General features: G+C 39.7%; 1 protein-coding gene across 11 annotated transcripts in view; it reads left to right on the top strand.

Moving 5' to 3' along the window:
• LOC131034223 (mannosylglycoprotein endo-beta-mannosidase) overlaps window positions 1–16,426 on the top strand; it is a 155,920-nt gene that overhangs the window by 103,412 nt on the left and 36,082 nt on the right. For all 11 annotated transcript variants that reach the window (XM_057965629.2, XM_057965626.2, XM_057965619.2 and 8 more), the window contains one exon: window positions 5,943–6,173. In XM_057965629.2, the coding sequence (XP_057821612.1) occupies window positions 5,943–6,173 (231 nt within the window). The remainder of the gene's footprint in view (window positions 1–5,942; window positions 6,174–16,426) is intronic.

Raw genomic sequence — 16,426 nt, 5'->3', positions numbered from 1 at the left:
AAATTACTTGAAATATTTGCAAAGTTCAGATTTGAAAACATTATGATATCCATGGATTGTGTATATATCATTCGCAAGATGTTTCATATATTTTGGAGGGTTATTGATGAGGTTCATCCTAGTAGTGTGATTACTTCTATGCAATCCATCATGTTTTCAGTTTTGTATGAGGAGGATGATGCAATTTCTAAACTCATGTCAAATGACTTATGGGCTGTTTGTAAAGGTGAGCAAGATGTGTCACCCATGGCACATGAATTGTTAAGGAGATTGGTTGAACAACATAAGGATAGAGATACCTCACCTATGATATGCAAAAATTTATATGATGACTTTGTTAGGCATGCTGATTTAATTCAAGAGGATATGAGGATAGCCTTGGGGAATGAGTTGTCTACATCATCTTTGCAAGAAGTTTCACTTGAGACTACTACGTTAGAGGCCCAAGATATTAAGGTGGATGTGAAAGTTGATCCTTTACCTAGTGGAGCAGCCACTAGTGTTTTGACTACACCTGATGGAGGAGACACTTTGCAATGGCATGATATCATCACTGATTTGTTTGAGGACAGCAGCATCATGTTCCATAATTCTCATGAGATTGCAGTCCTTACAAATGGAAGAATTTGTGAAGATGAGCCTACAAGTGTGGGGCATGAAGCTTGCATTGAAGAGGTGCTTGAAAAGGGTGAAGACTTACACAATGGTTTGACAACTATTCTGATTTTGATAACAGTAGTCATACTTCTTTACATCAACATGAGGTAACCACATTGGCACATGAGGAAGATAATATAGACTAAAGCCTCAAAGGCCATGCAATTGTTCTTCGTTCGAAGGAGGAATTCAATGGCAAGGACAAACAAGTTGAAATCAGTCCTTTTTTTCTGTGCATGGACAACAACGGTATGTCTTCACTTTCTCATGATATGGCAACCTTTAATTATGGAAAAAGAAGTGACATAAGTGTTACTATGGTTGATACACATGATGCAAGTAGAGGACATAGAAATTTTGATGTTGCATCTCATTTCGGGACAAGTTTCAGGCACTTTGGAGCAGCTGATATGGAGTAGTCCAAAAGATTGATGGATGGCTAGAAAGGGCAAAGCAAGCCAATTTGTTGGTTCAACAAACCAAGCTCCATCTTCAACACATTCATGACATTTAACACTCCATAGAAAATGATAGGCAAAGTTTGTCTAATTCTGGAAATTTTGTTGAGGTTGAACATTCTTTTGAGGGTGATGATGATTTTTCTAATCACACTCATAGTGGATCAGCTACTCAACAATTGTCCTTGGAGGGTAATGAAGGCAACAACAATCCATCTTTGGATTTGTTACCTATTTCATATGATATGGCAGCTATCTACTTGTTGGTTGGTGATGTAATCTTCTTAGATTCGTCATTGATTGATGGCTGCTCTACTTGAGTTCCCATTGCACATCTTTCTTTGGCATGGTTCACATCAGCTATTGAGTTGATACAACAGATTCAGTTGGTGGTGTTAGTGCTGGTGTTATAGGAGCTGTTTGGTAGGGACATTACACATATCTTCCCCTGGGATCCAAGTCGAATAGAGTTTTTATTACTACTGAGATTGCTTGGGACAAGCAATTACATGGAAGGCGGATTGTAATGTCCCCATTTTCACGAGGATCAGTTCGTAGATGGTTTAGCCTATTCCTAGCTCTCGTAGGCCAAGGAGTTGATAAGAGGGTTGCTTAGGTAGTTGCTTGTGGCTTCGCATTCTATTTCTATATGATTTTTTGGTGAGATAATGTGTTCTCACGTATGGTGTCACGTATGTTGTCCATTGCACTTTATATTATAATGATATTTTAATTATCTAAAGTGCAATTAAATAATAAAGTCACTTAAATAATATTATTTTTTAAGGGGAAACTTCTAGAAAGTTCAATTAAATATTAATTTATTTCTTCTAGAAGGAGGCCGACCTCTTGAAGGAAAAGAATAAATAGAGGGGCAGCCTCATTGTTGGGCATCCAGTTGTTGAATATTGCTTTGTTATGATCATTTGTGGAGCCAAAGGTTTTTGAAGAGTTCTATTGGTCTTTGGGAATGATCACTCCCATTTGTGGAGCCAAAGGTTTCTGAAGAAGTTATTTGCAAGCAATCATATCATTGCCAATTGAAGTTAGTACCATAGAAGCAGTCTGAAGTTTTATATCAGTCATGCAAAGTGTTTGACGAAATTTCCAAAGGTCAAGAATCAGAAATTTTATATCAGAATTGGCAAGGGATATTAGAGTTTGCCCTTGTTTTATTTTGGATTTGAGAAGGTAGGGCAAAGTAGAAGGTGATCCCAAAAAGGGGACATTACATAGTACAAAGATGGTTAAGGGTTCAAGGAGCAATCTTCACCGCTGCTCAAGCAAGGTGGTGCTAGCTGAAGACTAATTTTTTCCAGAGCAAGCTCAATCGCGAGGGAGCATAAGAGAGTGCATAAGGACACCCTCAAACTCTTGGGGTCATCCCAAGAAGGATCCCTCAACAATGAGATATGGATTAATGGGGTATAATTTTATAGGTATTTTCTATGTTTCAGAGTGGAATTTGGAGTCTAAACTTTCATTGGTCTTTTAGAATTGTTGTCGTGGGCACGGTTCAAAGAGATTGATTCTAGGTCTCTTCAAGCTCTCTCTGATTAGGTATGGAAGATTGATTTTCAATCATTGGGCTAGAAGTCACGACCTTTCAAAGTTAGGGTAAAATTTAGTTCTAAATTGGATAACATGAAGATCAATTTTTGATCATCGGGCTAAAGTCATGACCTTTCAAAGTTAGGGTAAAATTCAGTACAAAGTTGAATAACATAAAATTCCATATTGGGGTTTGGAGGTCGGAGTTAGGCATATCAACAATCGAACAAGGAACTGATGAGGCCCGACATCTAATACTTGATATCCGAAAGGTTCTCATTGAGGATAGGGGTTGGGGGTTTGACCTACCAAGTTAAAAATCGAATAGTGGATGCCTGATGCTTGATGCCCGATGCCCGAAAGTTGTCGAGGTCTCAAGTTTGAACGTTATCCTTTCAGGGGTCGGGAATTGGGGATTGGGGATGCACCTACAACTTTTCAAACATGAAATGCGAACATTCGATGCCGGATGCCTGATACACTTAGTAAAAATTGGTGATAGAGAAGATCGTTTCGAGGGTCGAGGGTTAGGCATATGGGATTTGGATATTGGGTTAGGCATACAAACTACTAAACAAGGAATTGATGAGGCTTGCTATCCGACGTTTGACATCCAAAAGGTTCTCATTGGGGATCGGTGGTTAGGGGATTGACCTACCAAGTTTGAAATCGAACAGTTGAAGCCCAATACGTGATGCTTGAAAACCATTGTGGTTGCAAGTTCGAAAGTTACCCTTTTGGGGGTCGGGGATCTGGGATCGGGGATGCACCTGCCGCATTCCAAATATGAAATGCGAACATCCAATGCCCGATGCTTGACACACTTAGTAAAATTTGGTGATAGAGAAGATGGTTCAGGGGTTGGGGTTCCTGATACATATTTCACACTAGAGGAACTCCGAATAGAAAAGGCTTGATTCTTGAAACCTGATGCACTTCGAAAATTTTGAGGTGAAGAGGCTTTTGGGGATCGGGGGTGCATTGTACTTGGTTCACACATAAGTGAACTTCACGAGGCTCAACCTTGAAGCTTGAAGCACTTAGGTAAATTTAGTTGTGAAGGAAAGGTTTTCAGGGGTTGGGGGTCGGGGATACACTATGCATTGTTTGCACACTTAACGAACCTGTGAGGCATAATCCCAAACCTCGATGCTCGAAACACTTTGACATTTTGTATTTTCTTGATTGAGAAAATAGTGTTCGAGAGGGTTTGATCTAACAACTGATTAATTCATTTAAAGCCCAAATAAGGATTCCTACATATGATTTATCTATATTTCAACATGCATAAATGAAGGAAAATGCACACGAATCTTCGTGCTCAATACCAACCCCGAAGAACGTAACAAACCAATTCATTATCATTTGCGTATATTAAAATGCCTCTTCAAGACAGGTCCAATAATCATAATTTACAATTTACATTTCGTACGACCCAAATGTTTTGAATTACAAATTCTCATGAATAGAACTACTAGAATGCAAAACGAAATGATGATAGCTGCTATTTGGTGCTGCCTTTGGTCAATAGCCTTTGGTCCTCGTTGGTGGTTCCTGGCCACTTGACCATGTGTAACCCGTAGTTCCACCCCATTGTGCTAGGAGATAATCACATGGCCTAAACATTCAAAATGCACATACAACACAAGGGGATAAGGGCTTACAAATCCAAACCAAACCCAACCTCAATCTTTTTTGCCGGATCCACAAACTTGGACTAGGATCCATACTAGAACTGGTAACTTAGAGCTATAGCAATAGTAATGACTGGTTGAGGTTTGAAAGAATGATAATCTTCTTCTTATATAGTGTAGTTGAGTTGGAGTTGTCTCCTCCAATCTAGTCAACAAATTTTCTTTCATCATTTTTAATATTTTCAAATATGAAAAATAAACTTGTATTGTTGCATGTGTGACTTATCTGGAAAGAAAACCTAGAAAATTTAGCACTGAAAATTGAGGATGGTGACCAAGTCTAGAAAAACTAGTTGTCTAAAAATAATGCTGAGGCACAATTTTATTCTGACTGCCACGTTTAAAAAGACAGCATTAAGTGGTGTACTTTCTTCTAATATTTGCTTTGGCATGAATCTCCTAGTCCTCATAGAATCATAACTTTTATATACTGACCTTGGTGATGATAATGTGTGCTTTCTTTTGTCTTTTACTTTTGGTACTACTTAACTACTTACCATACTTCACAAAATGTGTGCTGAAACTCATTTGTTTTCTCTTTATGGCATATTTTGAATGTCTTCACTTCTGCCTTGCCTTTTAATTTGATGGGCCTGGTCTTTTGTCCAGTCTGTCCCTTCTAAAATTAATCCTTTTGTGTTGGGTTGTAGATTTCATAAAGGACAAAACCTTTTATAAGAAACACCTCCCTTTTAGTTATGCTGACCGCTGATCTGGAAATAACCTTATCTTTGTCCTATTTACTAAGGTCAATCCTTTAAGCTGGCCGTAAATTTTAAAAGTGGAAAAATCTTTTCTAACAGTGTGTTGACTTTTTGTATTACAATTTCAAACTTCCTTTTGATGACATCACTTTTCTATAGACTTTCCTTTCCTTTTACAATGTGCCATCTTTTGATCAATTTTTTTTCTAGCATCCATGAGTAATGTGCAAGAATTTGTTAATTCAAAATATTGGACTTTCAGATGTGTGACTTCACCAAAATGATTTTTACAGATCTTTGACAAGGCATACAAAAGATTGAATTATTTAATGACAAATGAATATCATATAACACAATTGTCGAATTTTGGGTTGGGTACAACGTACACCAAAGTTCTTACTACTTTCACTTTAAATTGCATTTTCTATAAACTCTGACCTAGGACTAACTGATAAATAATGAGTGGTTAAACCTTGTTAGAAACAATTGGTATGGTTATTAAATTTCAATCTTATCCTTAAATTTGTAAATACAAAGGAATTATAATAGCTAGGAAGCAGATCATCTGATTTTTCAGTTGATGCTAATTTTCAACTTTTCTATTTCAAAATTCTGTATGTTCTCAAGTAGGCATCACCAAAAATATATTTTTCTGTTCTCATTGAATTTTCTTATTTTTCTTGACTTTATTTATTCTAGGGGTAAGCAATGTGTTTCACCATAATTAATCACCATTATCTCAATTTGTGCTTTCTCTGATCCAATGAGTTACATTTACGCTTTTTAATGCCTTATTCAGGCTATAAAGATATAGAGCTAACAAGAATCCTGGGAGTATTACCATTCCAAGCACTTATTACTTTCTTGTTCTGATGCAGCCAGTAAAAATATCTGATCCCCACCTAGTTTCATCATTTTTTGATGACTTAAAGAGAGTATACTTGCACACAACAGCCGAGTATACAAATGCAAGTTCACTAGCTGCAGATTGCACCCTAAAGGTGCAAGTTTCAATTGAATTGGAGGATGGGATGTGTTTGATTGAGCATGTTGAGACACAAGAGTTAGCAATTCCAGGTGGCACCAGTGTTTTATTTACTTTTCAACCAGTAAGTATGCACTGCATTTTCCTGAGACTGTAACTTGTATCTGTAATTTCTTGGTAGTAATATAAGCCATTAGCGTATAGATGCTTTTAGAAATATGTTAACATGGCAAGTAGGTTTAAGGTAAACAAATGACTTACGTGTTTGCAGGTTTATTTTGTGTTTTTGGGTAGACTAATGAATGTCAATCATGATTAATGCGTTCAAATGAATGCATTATAGTCTATTATCGTTCAGTATATTAAAAAATACCATGTGAACTTGTACATTATTGGAGTGTTATTCTTATCCATTCTAATATGCAGCTTATGTGTTTGTTCCTTACAGTTGATTTTTTGGAAAGTGATATTGGAATATTTCAAATGGCAGACATTGCATAATTCTTTCTTCTTTCTGAAACAATTGTGTGTCAATATTAGGTTTTTTTCATTATATGTAAAATTGTTGGTTTAATCTTTGATTCTCATACAAAACATAACATTCGTCTTTGTATTGTTCTGTTGGCGTCTTATAGATTGATTGATATTCTTGCTCAAGTGCTTCCTGGACACAATGTAGTTCCTACCATGAATGGCAAGATTCACATGTCAATTGAAAAAATGCAACTCAAGCTAAGACAGCTTTTCTGTCTGTATATACAATATAGAATATGCTAATGGGACTACTTTTTGCTAAGCTGAATGCAACTTATCATAATGCTTACACATCTTCACAATGCTAAGTGTGATTTATTGTGGACTTTCAAAATTGAAATATTTTAAATGAGTCACCTTGAAGTATTGTATTGTGTATTTGGTTTTTTATTTTATAATTACCATATTTGGACATTGGTGAAATAGAAATGCATCCTTTTATGTAGCATTCTTGTAAATGGTAAAATATTAGTTCATGTTGGTCATGAGTTATCCTTATTTGTGCCTTGGTCCAATGCATACAATTTGTTAGAACACTCCTCTATTGATGGAGGTTACACTAGCCAAGGTTGTTGGTAAATATTCATAATTATTTGTTGTTCTCAAGCCTTGCTCATGCATCTTTTTTTGCTTAGTCATGAGCAGCTAGGAATCTACGACGATTTAAAAAAAATATTGAAAGGGGAGGGAGGGGCCTTGGTTATCCATTGATTTCTCATGTAATCTATGAAATGTAGTAAGCTACGATGCGAGTCAAGCATAGGACGGTATGAAAATAAGCCCAAGTATTAAAGTGTCATTCGAGAAAGTCAAGCATGATATGAAACATTTGGGATTTCAGATTTGAGAACACGCTTTAAAGATGACCAAAATTTGAGGGAGGGGGTGTGTGTTTGCCACCTTGGGGCTATTAGAATAATATCTTTATTCAGTGTTATTTTTTTTGTGGATATTTTTTTAAGACCCGACCCACGTCAAGATTTTTTCCTGCTAGTTGTTGCGCGCGAATTCTGCAATCCGTGACTGGTTCTTCTGCGATCACGTGTTTTTTAATCTTCTGTTCAAAATCACGGCTAAATGCGTGCGTGATTTTTTCGATCTAGGTTTTCTTCTTTTACAGGTTTTTGGTTTCTTTTTTTCAGCGCTAGTTGTTCTTACGCCACGCAAAATCTTCCGGTTCATTCCGCGATTTGATTCACGGGATTCTGATTCACCTAGTGTTTATATCGAAACTTTAGCCATTTTTCTGTGGCTAGGGTTTTTTAGAAAACCATTCTCAGAAATCTATTATCTGGGTTTTTTTTGGTTTTTTGAAAACTTATTTGGGTCTTTGTTAGACTTTTCTGGGTCTTTAGCAATTTGTACATTGGGATTCATGTTTGGAAATTTTTCCATTCTGCCTCAAAATCAGTGCACACTTTCTGTCTGAATTTCATTTTTAGTGCGTCGCGTTTACGTGTTTTCACGCGTTGACAATCTCCTACCTTGATATTCGTGCCATTATTTGGTCAACCAACTTTGACCTTAATTTTTAGTGATGGCATCTTTGACAAATATTTTGTTGGAGGGGGGTCAAAAATTCAATGGCAAAAGCTATAATACCTAGAAACAACGGATATCACAATTTTTGAGTATCGCATTATTGATTGGATAGTCCTTGGAAAGACCAAACGTCGTTCTGCAGTCGGTCATGATCAAACAAAGTTTGATGAACAAAATCGTGAAGCTGTCATGCTCATCAAGCTCTCAGTGACTGACAATCAGCTTCCTTAGATACCTTCCGACAAAACAACTGTTGAGATATGGGAGCATCTCAAGTCGTTGCATGAGATGTTTGATAAGAGTAAAGCCTTCTTTCTGAAAAATATGCTCTTCTCTATTGTCATGGATGGGCGCAAATCCCTTCAGGATCACATCAATTGGATCAAGGACATCCGTGACTAGTTAGAAGCCATTGGGCGGAAAATGGAGGACATGGTTGTGATCACTCTTAAGTGCTTATCAAAGTCCTACAAGCATTTTGTTGAAACCCTCAACATCACTTCAACTAGTGTTGATCTGTAGTTTGCTGATCTTTGCAACATTCTCCTCGGGCATGGTACATGAAAATTGATAAGTACCTCATAGATCAGAGGAGTCCTTTTGACTCAAATTTGTATGTCAAGACTACTGGCAGTGATATCATCATTCTGGTTTGTTTACCCTCTGGGTGAACAGTTTAGAACATATAGATAGAACACTTAATGCAGAATAATAATGCCATAGATATCTGATAAAACATAAGAAATGCATTCATAATCATGTGTGTCTTTACAAGTTACCTTCCAAGGTATATAAAGGTACCGAGGGGGTGCGAGGGCCAACCATCGCACCCGTAACTACCATCCCTCGGTTACCGAACTAACAAGGACAAATACAACTTAATTAACTAGATTTTATTCTCATACAATATTGCTGCCAACATCATCCCCCCCCGAAAAGAAAGGTCGTCTCCGGACGACTTACAAACAAAATGGGGATACATTGCTACAACAGAACCCAAAATCAAAAACTAAGGGGGTGCAGAGGGCGTCCTTGATGAAGAAGGCACTGGTGGTGGCGTAGTGGTGGAAGCCAATTGCCCACGCAGCTCGTACACCTGCTCAGTCCTCCTCTTCAGATCTCGTTCTACCACCATCTGCCTCTCCATTGCAGTCTTAACCATAAAGGCTGCCTTCAACACCTCCTTATCCTTCTTGTTGACGCTCTCCAGTTCACTGACCAATTGAGTCTCTAATAGAGCTCTGGATGCCCTTTCCTCTTCCAGCTGCATAACCAAGGCAGACTTATCTGCTACCAGAATGTCCATTGCTATCCGAGTCTGTATATATGGGCGTGCAGGGAACTTGCCTCATCGCACGATGGGCACGCCGTGCCACCTCACGGTGGGCACGTCGTGCCACTCCACGGTGGGCACGCGGGCTCCACCGCATGGTGGGCATGCCGTGCCACTGCATGGTGAGCGTGTGGCCTCACCGTATGGTGGGCACGCCGTGCCACCGCACGGTGGACGCGTGGCCCCACCATTCGGTGAGTGCCACCGTACGGTGCACTTTTTTTTAAATTTTTTTTTTTTTTTTTTACTTTTTAAAATTTTTTAATGATTATTTCTTCGGGAGGATTCAGGATCGATCGCTCGTCTTTGTTCGTGATACTGTTTTAATTTCGACTCATTGACGGCGTCTGGCATCTCCTTTCCATCGAGCGTCCACAACTTAATCGCCCTTTTGGCATTGACCTCACGTACCTTGAAGGGGCCTAGCCATCGTACTTTAAATTTTTTGGGTTTGATTTCGTTCCTCCCATTGAATTTCAACACTAATTGCCTTGGAGTAAACTTCATTTGCCTAAGATGCTTGTCATGCCAGACCTTCCGTCTTTGCTGGGCTACCTTTGTGGCCCATTGTGCCATCATTCTTTTTTCGTCCAGCTTGCTCAAGGCATACAATCTCTCCCTCAGGCTCTCCATATCCCCGAGTCTGTTCTCCATTGCAATGCGAAGGCTTGGCACCGTGAATTCCGCTGGCACGACAGCTTCCTGCCCGTATATGAGTTGGAACGAAGTTTGGCCGGTGGTCACCTTGTAAATTGTGCGGTAGGCCCACAAGATTGAAGGTAATTTTTCTTCCTAGTCTTCTCCCTCGACACCGCACGACTTGTAGATTACGCCCACGAGAATCTTGTTGGTAGCCTCGGCTTGCCCATTGGCTCGCGGGTAATAGGGGCTAGACGGTGATTGGAAAATCTTAAATTCCGTAGTGAGGAGTTAAATAACGTGGTTCACAAAATGTCCACCTCTGTCACTCGTCAACTGCATAGGGATCCCATACCATGTAATAATTTGCTCAGATGAATCTTGTTGTACTTACGATCGAGTTGTCAAGTAGGGCACGCGCTTCAACCCACTTGGTTAAATATTCCGTGGTACCACAATGTAGCAACACCTCCTAGCGCGGCTCGCCTTGAGTGGCCCAATAAAATCCAGCCCCCAGCGCTCAAATAGTTCTTGAGCATGCGAACAGTTGAGGGGCATGAAATCCCTTTTCAGCGGCCTCCCCGCTCTGTGACACGTATCACAACGTACTACCCATTCTCACATCATTATACAATGTGGGCCACCAGAGGCTTGATAGCAACACTTTTCTTGCCGTAGTGTCCGGCCCCATATGGCCTGTCGCGGGCCCCTCATGTGCCTCCCTCATGACGCTTGGCACCTCTTCCTCCATCACACACTGACATAACACCTTGTCGAGTCTAATTTTATACAATAGACCATTAATCAGCTGGAACGTGTGGCTTCTCAACACGAGTTTTCTTTGTTCTACCGATGGCATGCCTTGGGGGAATACGGAGGTGGAGAGATATTCCTCGATGGCAGTATACCATGGTGGTAGTACTGCGATCTTGAACAGGTGGGCATCTGGAAAGTCGTCATTTACCCCCTGTGGCGGCTCCCCAGACCTGATCTGGGACAACTGGTCAGCAATGACATGGCTCTTGCCTGGCCGTACAATTATTGTGAACGTGAACTCCCGCAGGAGTAGTAGCCACTTGCTTATCCTGCCTTGGATGATGGGTTTGTTAACCAGGTACATCAAAGCTTGGTGGTCCACATAGAAAGTGAAGGGTGTCGCCAACAAGTAGTGTCAAATTTTTTGTATGGCACAGACCATTCCGAAGGCTTCCCTCTCAGTGGTATTGTAGTTCTTCTTGGCTTTCGACATCAACTGACTGGCAAAGTAGATGGGATAATCCAACCCATTTCCCCCTTCTTGCGCCAGTGTAGCCCCAATGGCATAGTTCGAGGCGTCCACATGTACGTGGAATTCTCAGTCTTAGTTTGGATAAGCCAGAATGGGTGTTGCCACTAGTCTCCTCTTGAGTTCCTCGAATGCTTCCCCTTGCACTGATTCCCATATGTACGATTCGCTCTTCCTTGTCAGTTTGTCCAGAGGGAATGAAAGTTGGGCAAAGTTCTTAATAAACTTCCGGTAATATCCGATGTGTCCCAATAATGACTTGACTCCTGTCACATCAATGGGTGATTCCATTTCGACAATTACCCATACCTTGTCCGGGTCAGTTTTCAGTCCATCTTTACAAATGATATGGCCCAGCAACTTCCCTTGTGGTACCATAAATTGGCATTTCCGTGGATTCAAGGCGAGCCTGGCCCTTCAGCATCGCTCCATGCACTCTCTTAGCACCACCAAGTGAGTGTCTTTGTTGCTGAAGAATCAATACATGAAATTTTGATGAATCTGAAAGAAATTGTAGTTCGAAGTGATGCGCACGGAATTTGAGAAGGATCTATCCATGTTGTCGGACCAAAAAAAGTAACCGCTCAAGATATCATGTTACCACCTTCTGTGAGAATAATCGATACTACACAACATATAGCTAACATAAACAAATCAATTACCTTAGATATATCATTACAAATTGAAAAAGACCGCGGATATATTATCCAAAATCCAAATAATTAAAATCCTAAGGATGAAATTTTTGCTATAGATGCTGCCTTTGCCCCTGTTCAAAATGTAAATTACAGTATTCACTCCTATTGGAGCGAAAATGAGACACAAGAAATTCTATTTCTTGAAATATGGACGAATGGAGGATTAGCTCCTAAAGAAGCACTTTATGAAGCTTCTCGGAATTTGATTGACTTTTTCCTTCCCTTTCTAAATGCAAAGGAAGAGAACACCGATGGAACAAACAGTCTATTTTACTTTGTCTTCATAGGTTGCTAGTTCATCTGCTTCAGAAAGAAATTGGAGCACATACTCTCTCATCCACTCAGTAAAGCGCAATAGGTTGCTATGAAAAAGAGCGGAGAATTTAGTATATGTGAATTCCAACCTACGTCTTCTTTCACACAAACAATGTGACTACACACAAGGGGAAACAAAGATGTGGGATATAGAGCTAGAGCATATTGATTTGGATGCTCATGCTTTTGAGCTTCTTGCATTGACACTTGATGACTCGGAGAGTGAGCAAACTTATAGTGCAAGTGACATTGGCTCATTTAATTTCAATGTCAATGATAAGGAGGATGAGGAGGGGGAGGATGAATAAACTTTATATTGTTGAAAGTTGAAACGATGATACTTGATTATTTTGTCATTTTGATATTAAACTTGATGTATATGATTCTATTATGGTATAATCATGATGTTATGATTACAAGTTTATGTTTGTTTTGTTGTTTATATAATGCTATGTGACATGCTAATCTTAATTCATGCTTATAGGTTGCACAAATATTAAAATATATATATATATATAATTTACATGTTTTTGTACTAATGAACCCAAACGAACCCAAACCCCTTTTCAAAATTTTGCCGTACCGGTTCTTCGAACCTGAACTGGTGCTCGAACCCGAACGGGCAAGTTAGGTACCTAGGGAAGTGTGCAAGGTAAATAAAGTCTTATTAACATCTTTTAAATTAACTTTTTCTATTTTTTAGAAAAAGTAACTTATTTGACTTTATATTATAAAATTACTTTATTATCTCCACCAAAGTCATAAGATTACTAAGTGTAGGTCCCCTTTGGCTAGCAAATTCATCTCCAAACACCGAACTTCACCTGTGGAGATGGATGATAGGTGAATCTGAGCAACTGAAGGGCCACTAAAGAAGAGGGGACATTAGAGTCCTCTCTTCCCAGGATTGCTTGTCCTCAAGCAACTGAAGAGCTGGATGTTGTAGAATAGCTTCTCCTTCCCAAGTGGCATCCTCTATGGGCAAATGCTTCCAACGAACCAAATACTCTCTGATCACTCTGTTCCTCAATGTCCTTTCACGTCAATCCAGGATCTCAATTGGAAGCATAACCAACTTCCCTTCCTCATCTAAGTGAGGTAACACTGAAGAAGTCACTGTGCCCTGTCCAATTGCCTTCTTAGAGGCAAGATAAATGAAAGACATTATGAATCCTTCTCTCTGGTGGAAGCTCAATCTCATATGCCACTTCCCCAACTCTCCTCAAAACACGTTACGAACCATAGAATCGGGGCTTGAGCTTCTCTGCCCCACTCGTCTTCATAGAACTCTGCCGATAACGTTGGAGGCACAAGAATACCATGTCCCCAACCTCAAATGATCTTTCAATCCTATGGCGATCAGTATATAACTTTTGCTGATTCTGGGCTCGTTGGCTTAAGTGCCTTGAGTATGTCTTGGCTCTCCTAAAGCCAATCCTGTGCCAGTGGTGCTCTACTATCTCCCAATGCCAAATCGATGAATGTCATGTTATCGTAGTCATATAGTGCACGAAAAGGAGACATATCAATAGACATATGATGTGTCGTGTTGTAGCAAAACTCCCCCAAATATAACCAATGAACCTATGAACGTTGTTGTCTTGACACATAGTTGCGTAAATACCCCTCAAGCCACTTGTTCACAATCTCGGTCTAATCATTAATTTTGAGGGTGATAGCTGGTGCTAGGAGCCAACTCTGTGTTAGTAAGTCTAAACAACTCCTGCCAAAAAGAACTCATGAATCGGCTGTCACGGTCACTGACAATGATCTTTGGAAGACCATGGAGCCTAAATACTTCTCTGAAAAACAGATCAGCAACCTGTGAAGCTGTATAAGCTGCTGCTATGGGAAAGAAATGAGCATATTTCGTCAATCTGTCCACAACTACATATATGCAATCTTTCCCTTGTACCTTGGGAAGACCTGTGATGGAATCCATCGAAATTCCTGTCCATTTTTGCTCTGGAATGGGTGATTGTAGCAGCAGACCAGCAGGGTATGTATTTTCAGTTTTATTTTGTTGGAAAGTAAGACATTCCCTTACATGCTGTAAAACATCATCTTTGAGGCCCTTCCAAGAGAACCTCTCTCTAATCTGCTGTAGGTCTTACCATACCCTTGATGTCCTACTACAGGAGTATCCTGAAAAGCATGTAAAATCTGATTTTTCAGTTTAGTTTCCGGAACTAAATAAATTCTTCCCTTGTAGTAAATCACGTCATCCACTATTGTGTACTTGTCATCCTGAATGATCCCATCATAATTTCACATGCATGCTGATTTTTGGAATACTCCACTAAAAGTTGAGATTTCCAATCAGCTGAAATATCACTCAGTGAACAAAGGGCAGCAATGGATGGCTTCCTAGATAATGCATCAACAACTACATTGTTTTTTCCCTTGACATATTCAATTTCAAAATCATATGCTTGAAACTTACTGACCCGTTTTTGCTGCCTCTCATTGAGATCTCTTTGTTCTAAAAAGTACGTAAGGCTGTTATGATCAATTTTAACGACGAATTTCCTTCCCACTAATTACTATCTGAATTTTGTGAGAACATGCATAATAGCCAACATTTCTTTATTGTAGGTAGAGTATAATTTCTCATTGTCTTTCAATTTTCTACTCTCATACACAATAGGATGATGATTCTGCATAAGTACTGCACCCACACCTTCTTTCAAAGTACCACATTCAAGCACAAAATGTTGGGTGAAATCAGGAAGTGCCAACACAGGACAAGTGCTCATCACCTGCTTAAGCCTATCAAATACCTCCTGTGCTTCCTGAGTCCATTTGAAAGCCCCTTTCCTGGTGAGATCTGTCAAAGGTGCTGCAAGCTAGGAATAACCTCTAACAAACCTCCTATAGTAAGCACATAAACCAAGAAAGCCACGCAACTCTGAAATGTTCCCGGGAGGTGGCCAATCAAGAATAGCTTGTATCTTCTCTTGATGGAATTTGACTCCATCAACTCCTATGACATGACCCAAGTATAAAATCTCAGTGAGCCCAAATTCGCATTTGGGCATCTTAGCATACAAGGACTGAGATTCCATAATGCTCAACACCTCATCTAAGTGCCTCAGATGTTCCTCCCATGATCTGCTGTAAATCAATATATCATCAAAGAATACCTACACAAACTTACGTAGATGCTTATTAAATATGTGGTTCATGCATGACTGAAATGTAGTAGGGGCGTTGGTGAGACCGAAGGGCATCACTAAGAACTCATAATGACCGTGACGGTACCTGAAGGCTGTTTTGGTAATAGCAGACTCTCGCACGTTAATCTGATGATACCCCGATCGAAGATCAATCTTCGAAAAATAAACTGAGCCATGAAGCTCATCCAACAACTCATCTATGCGTGGAATGGGATAGCGGTTCTTAATGGTTTTCTTATTAAGTGCACGGTAGTCAATACACATGCGTAGAGTCCCATCCTTCTTCTTCACCAAGACAACTGAAGAAGCAAAGGGACTAGAATTCGGTCTAATGAATCCCATGTCCAGAAGTTCCTTGATGATCTTCTCAATCTCATCTCTGTAGGCCTTAGGATGGCGGTAGGGAGCGGTCATGATTGGTTTTGCTCCATCCTCTAATTCTATCACATGGTCAAAGCCTCTATCAGGCGGTACACCAGGTGGTATATCACCGAACACCACCCTATGTTTATCTAAAATCTGTTGTATATCAATGTGATATGATTTGCCATCCTGAGATGAAGGTGCTTTAGATGAAATAAAGCATTGTGTAGCCCAAAGGATATCTCTGTGCCTTATAATAGTCTCCATCCTGCGAAAAGAAACCTCCTTGGGGCCTCCATTCAATAATGCCCTCAGTATTCTCTTCTTACCATCAACTAAGAACTCCAACTGCATTTTGCGGTGATCAATGACATATCTGCCAATCCCCTGTAACCACTGCATACCAATAACTGCATCATAATCCTCTAATGGTAAAACATAAAAGCCATCTGTCAAAGTGTAGTCTCCCATCTGGATCCTGAGCCGAGGAAT

The sequence above is a fragment of the Cryptomeria japonica genome, chromosome 3, assembly GCF_030272615.1.
Source record: "Cryptomeria japonica chromosome 3, Sugi_1.0, whole genome shotgun sequence".
Lineage (NCBI taxonomy): Eukaryota > Viridiplantae > Streptophyta > Pinopsida > Cupressales > Cupressaceae > Cryptomeria > Cryptomeria japonica.
Note: the sequence above shows the minus strand (reverse complement) of the source record. Positions and strands in the feature narration are given on the sequence as shown.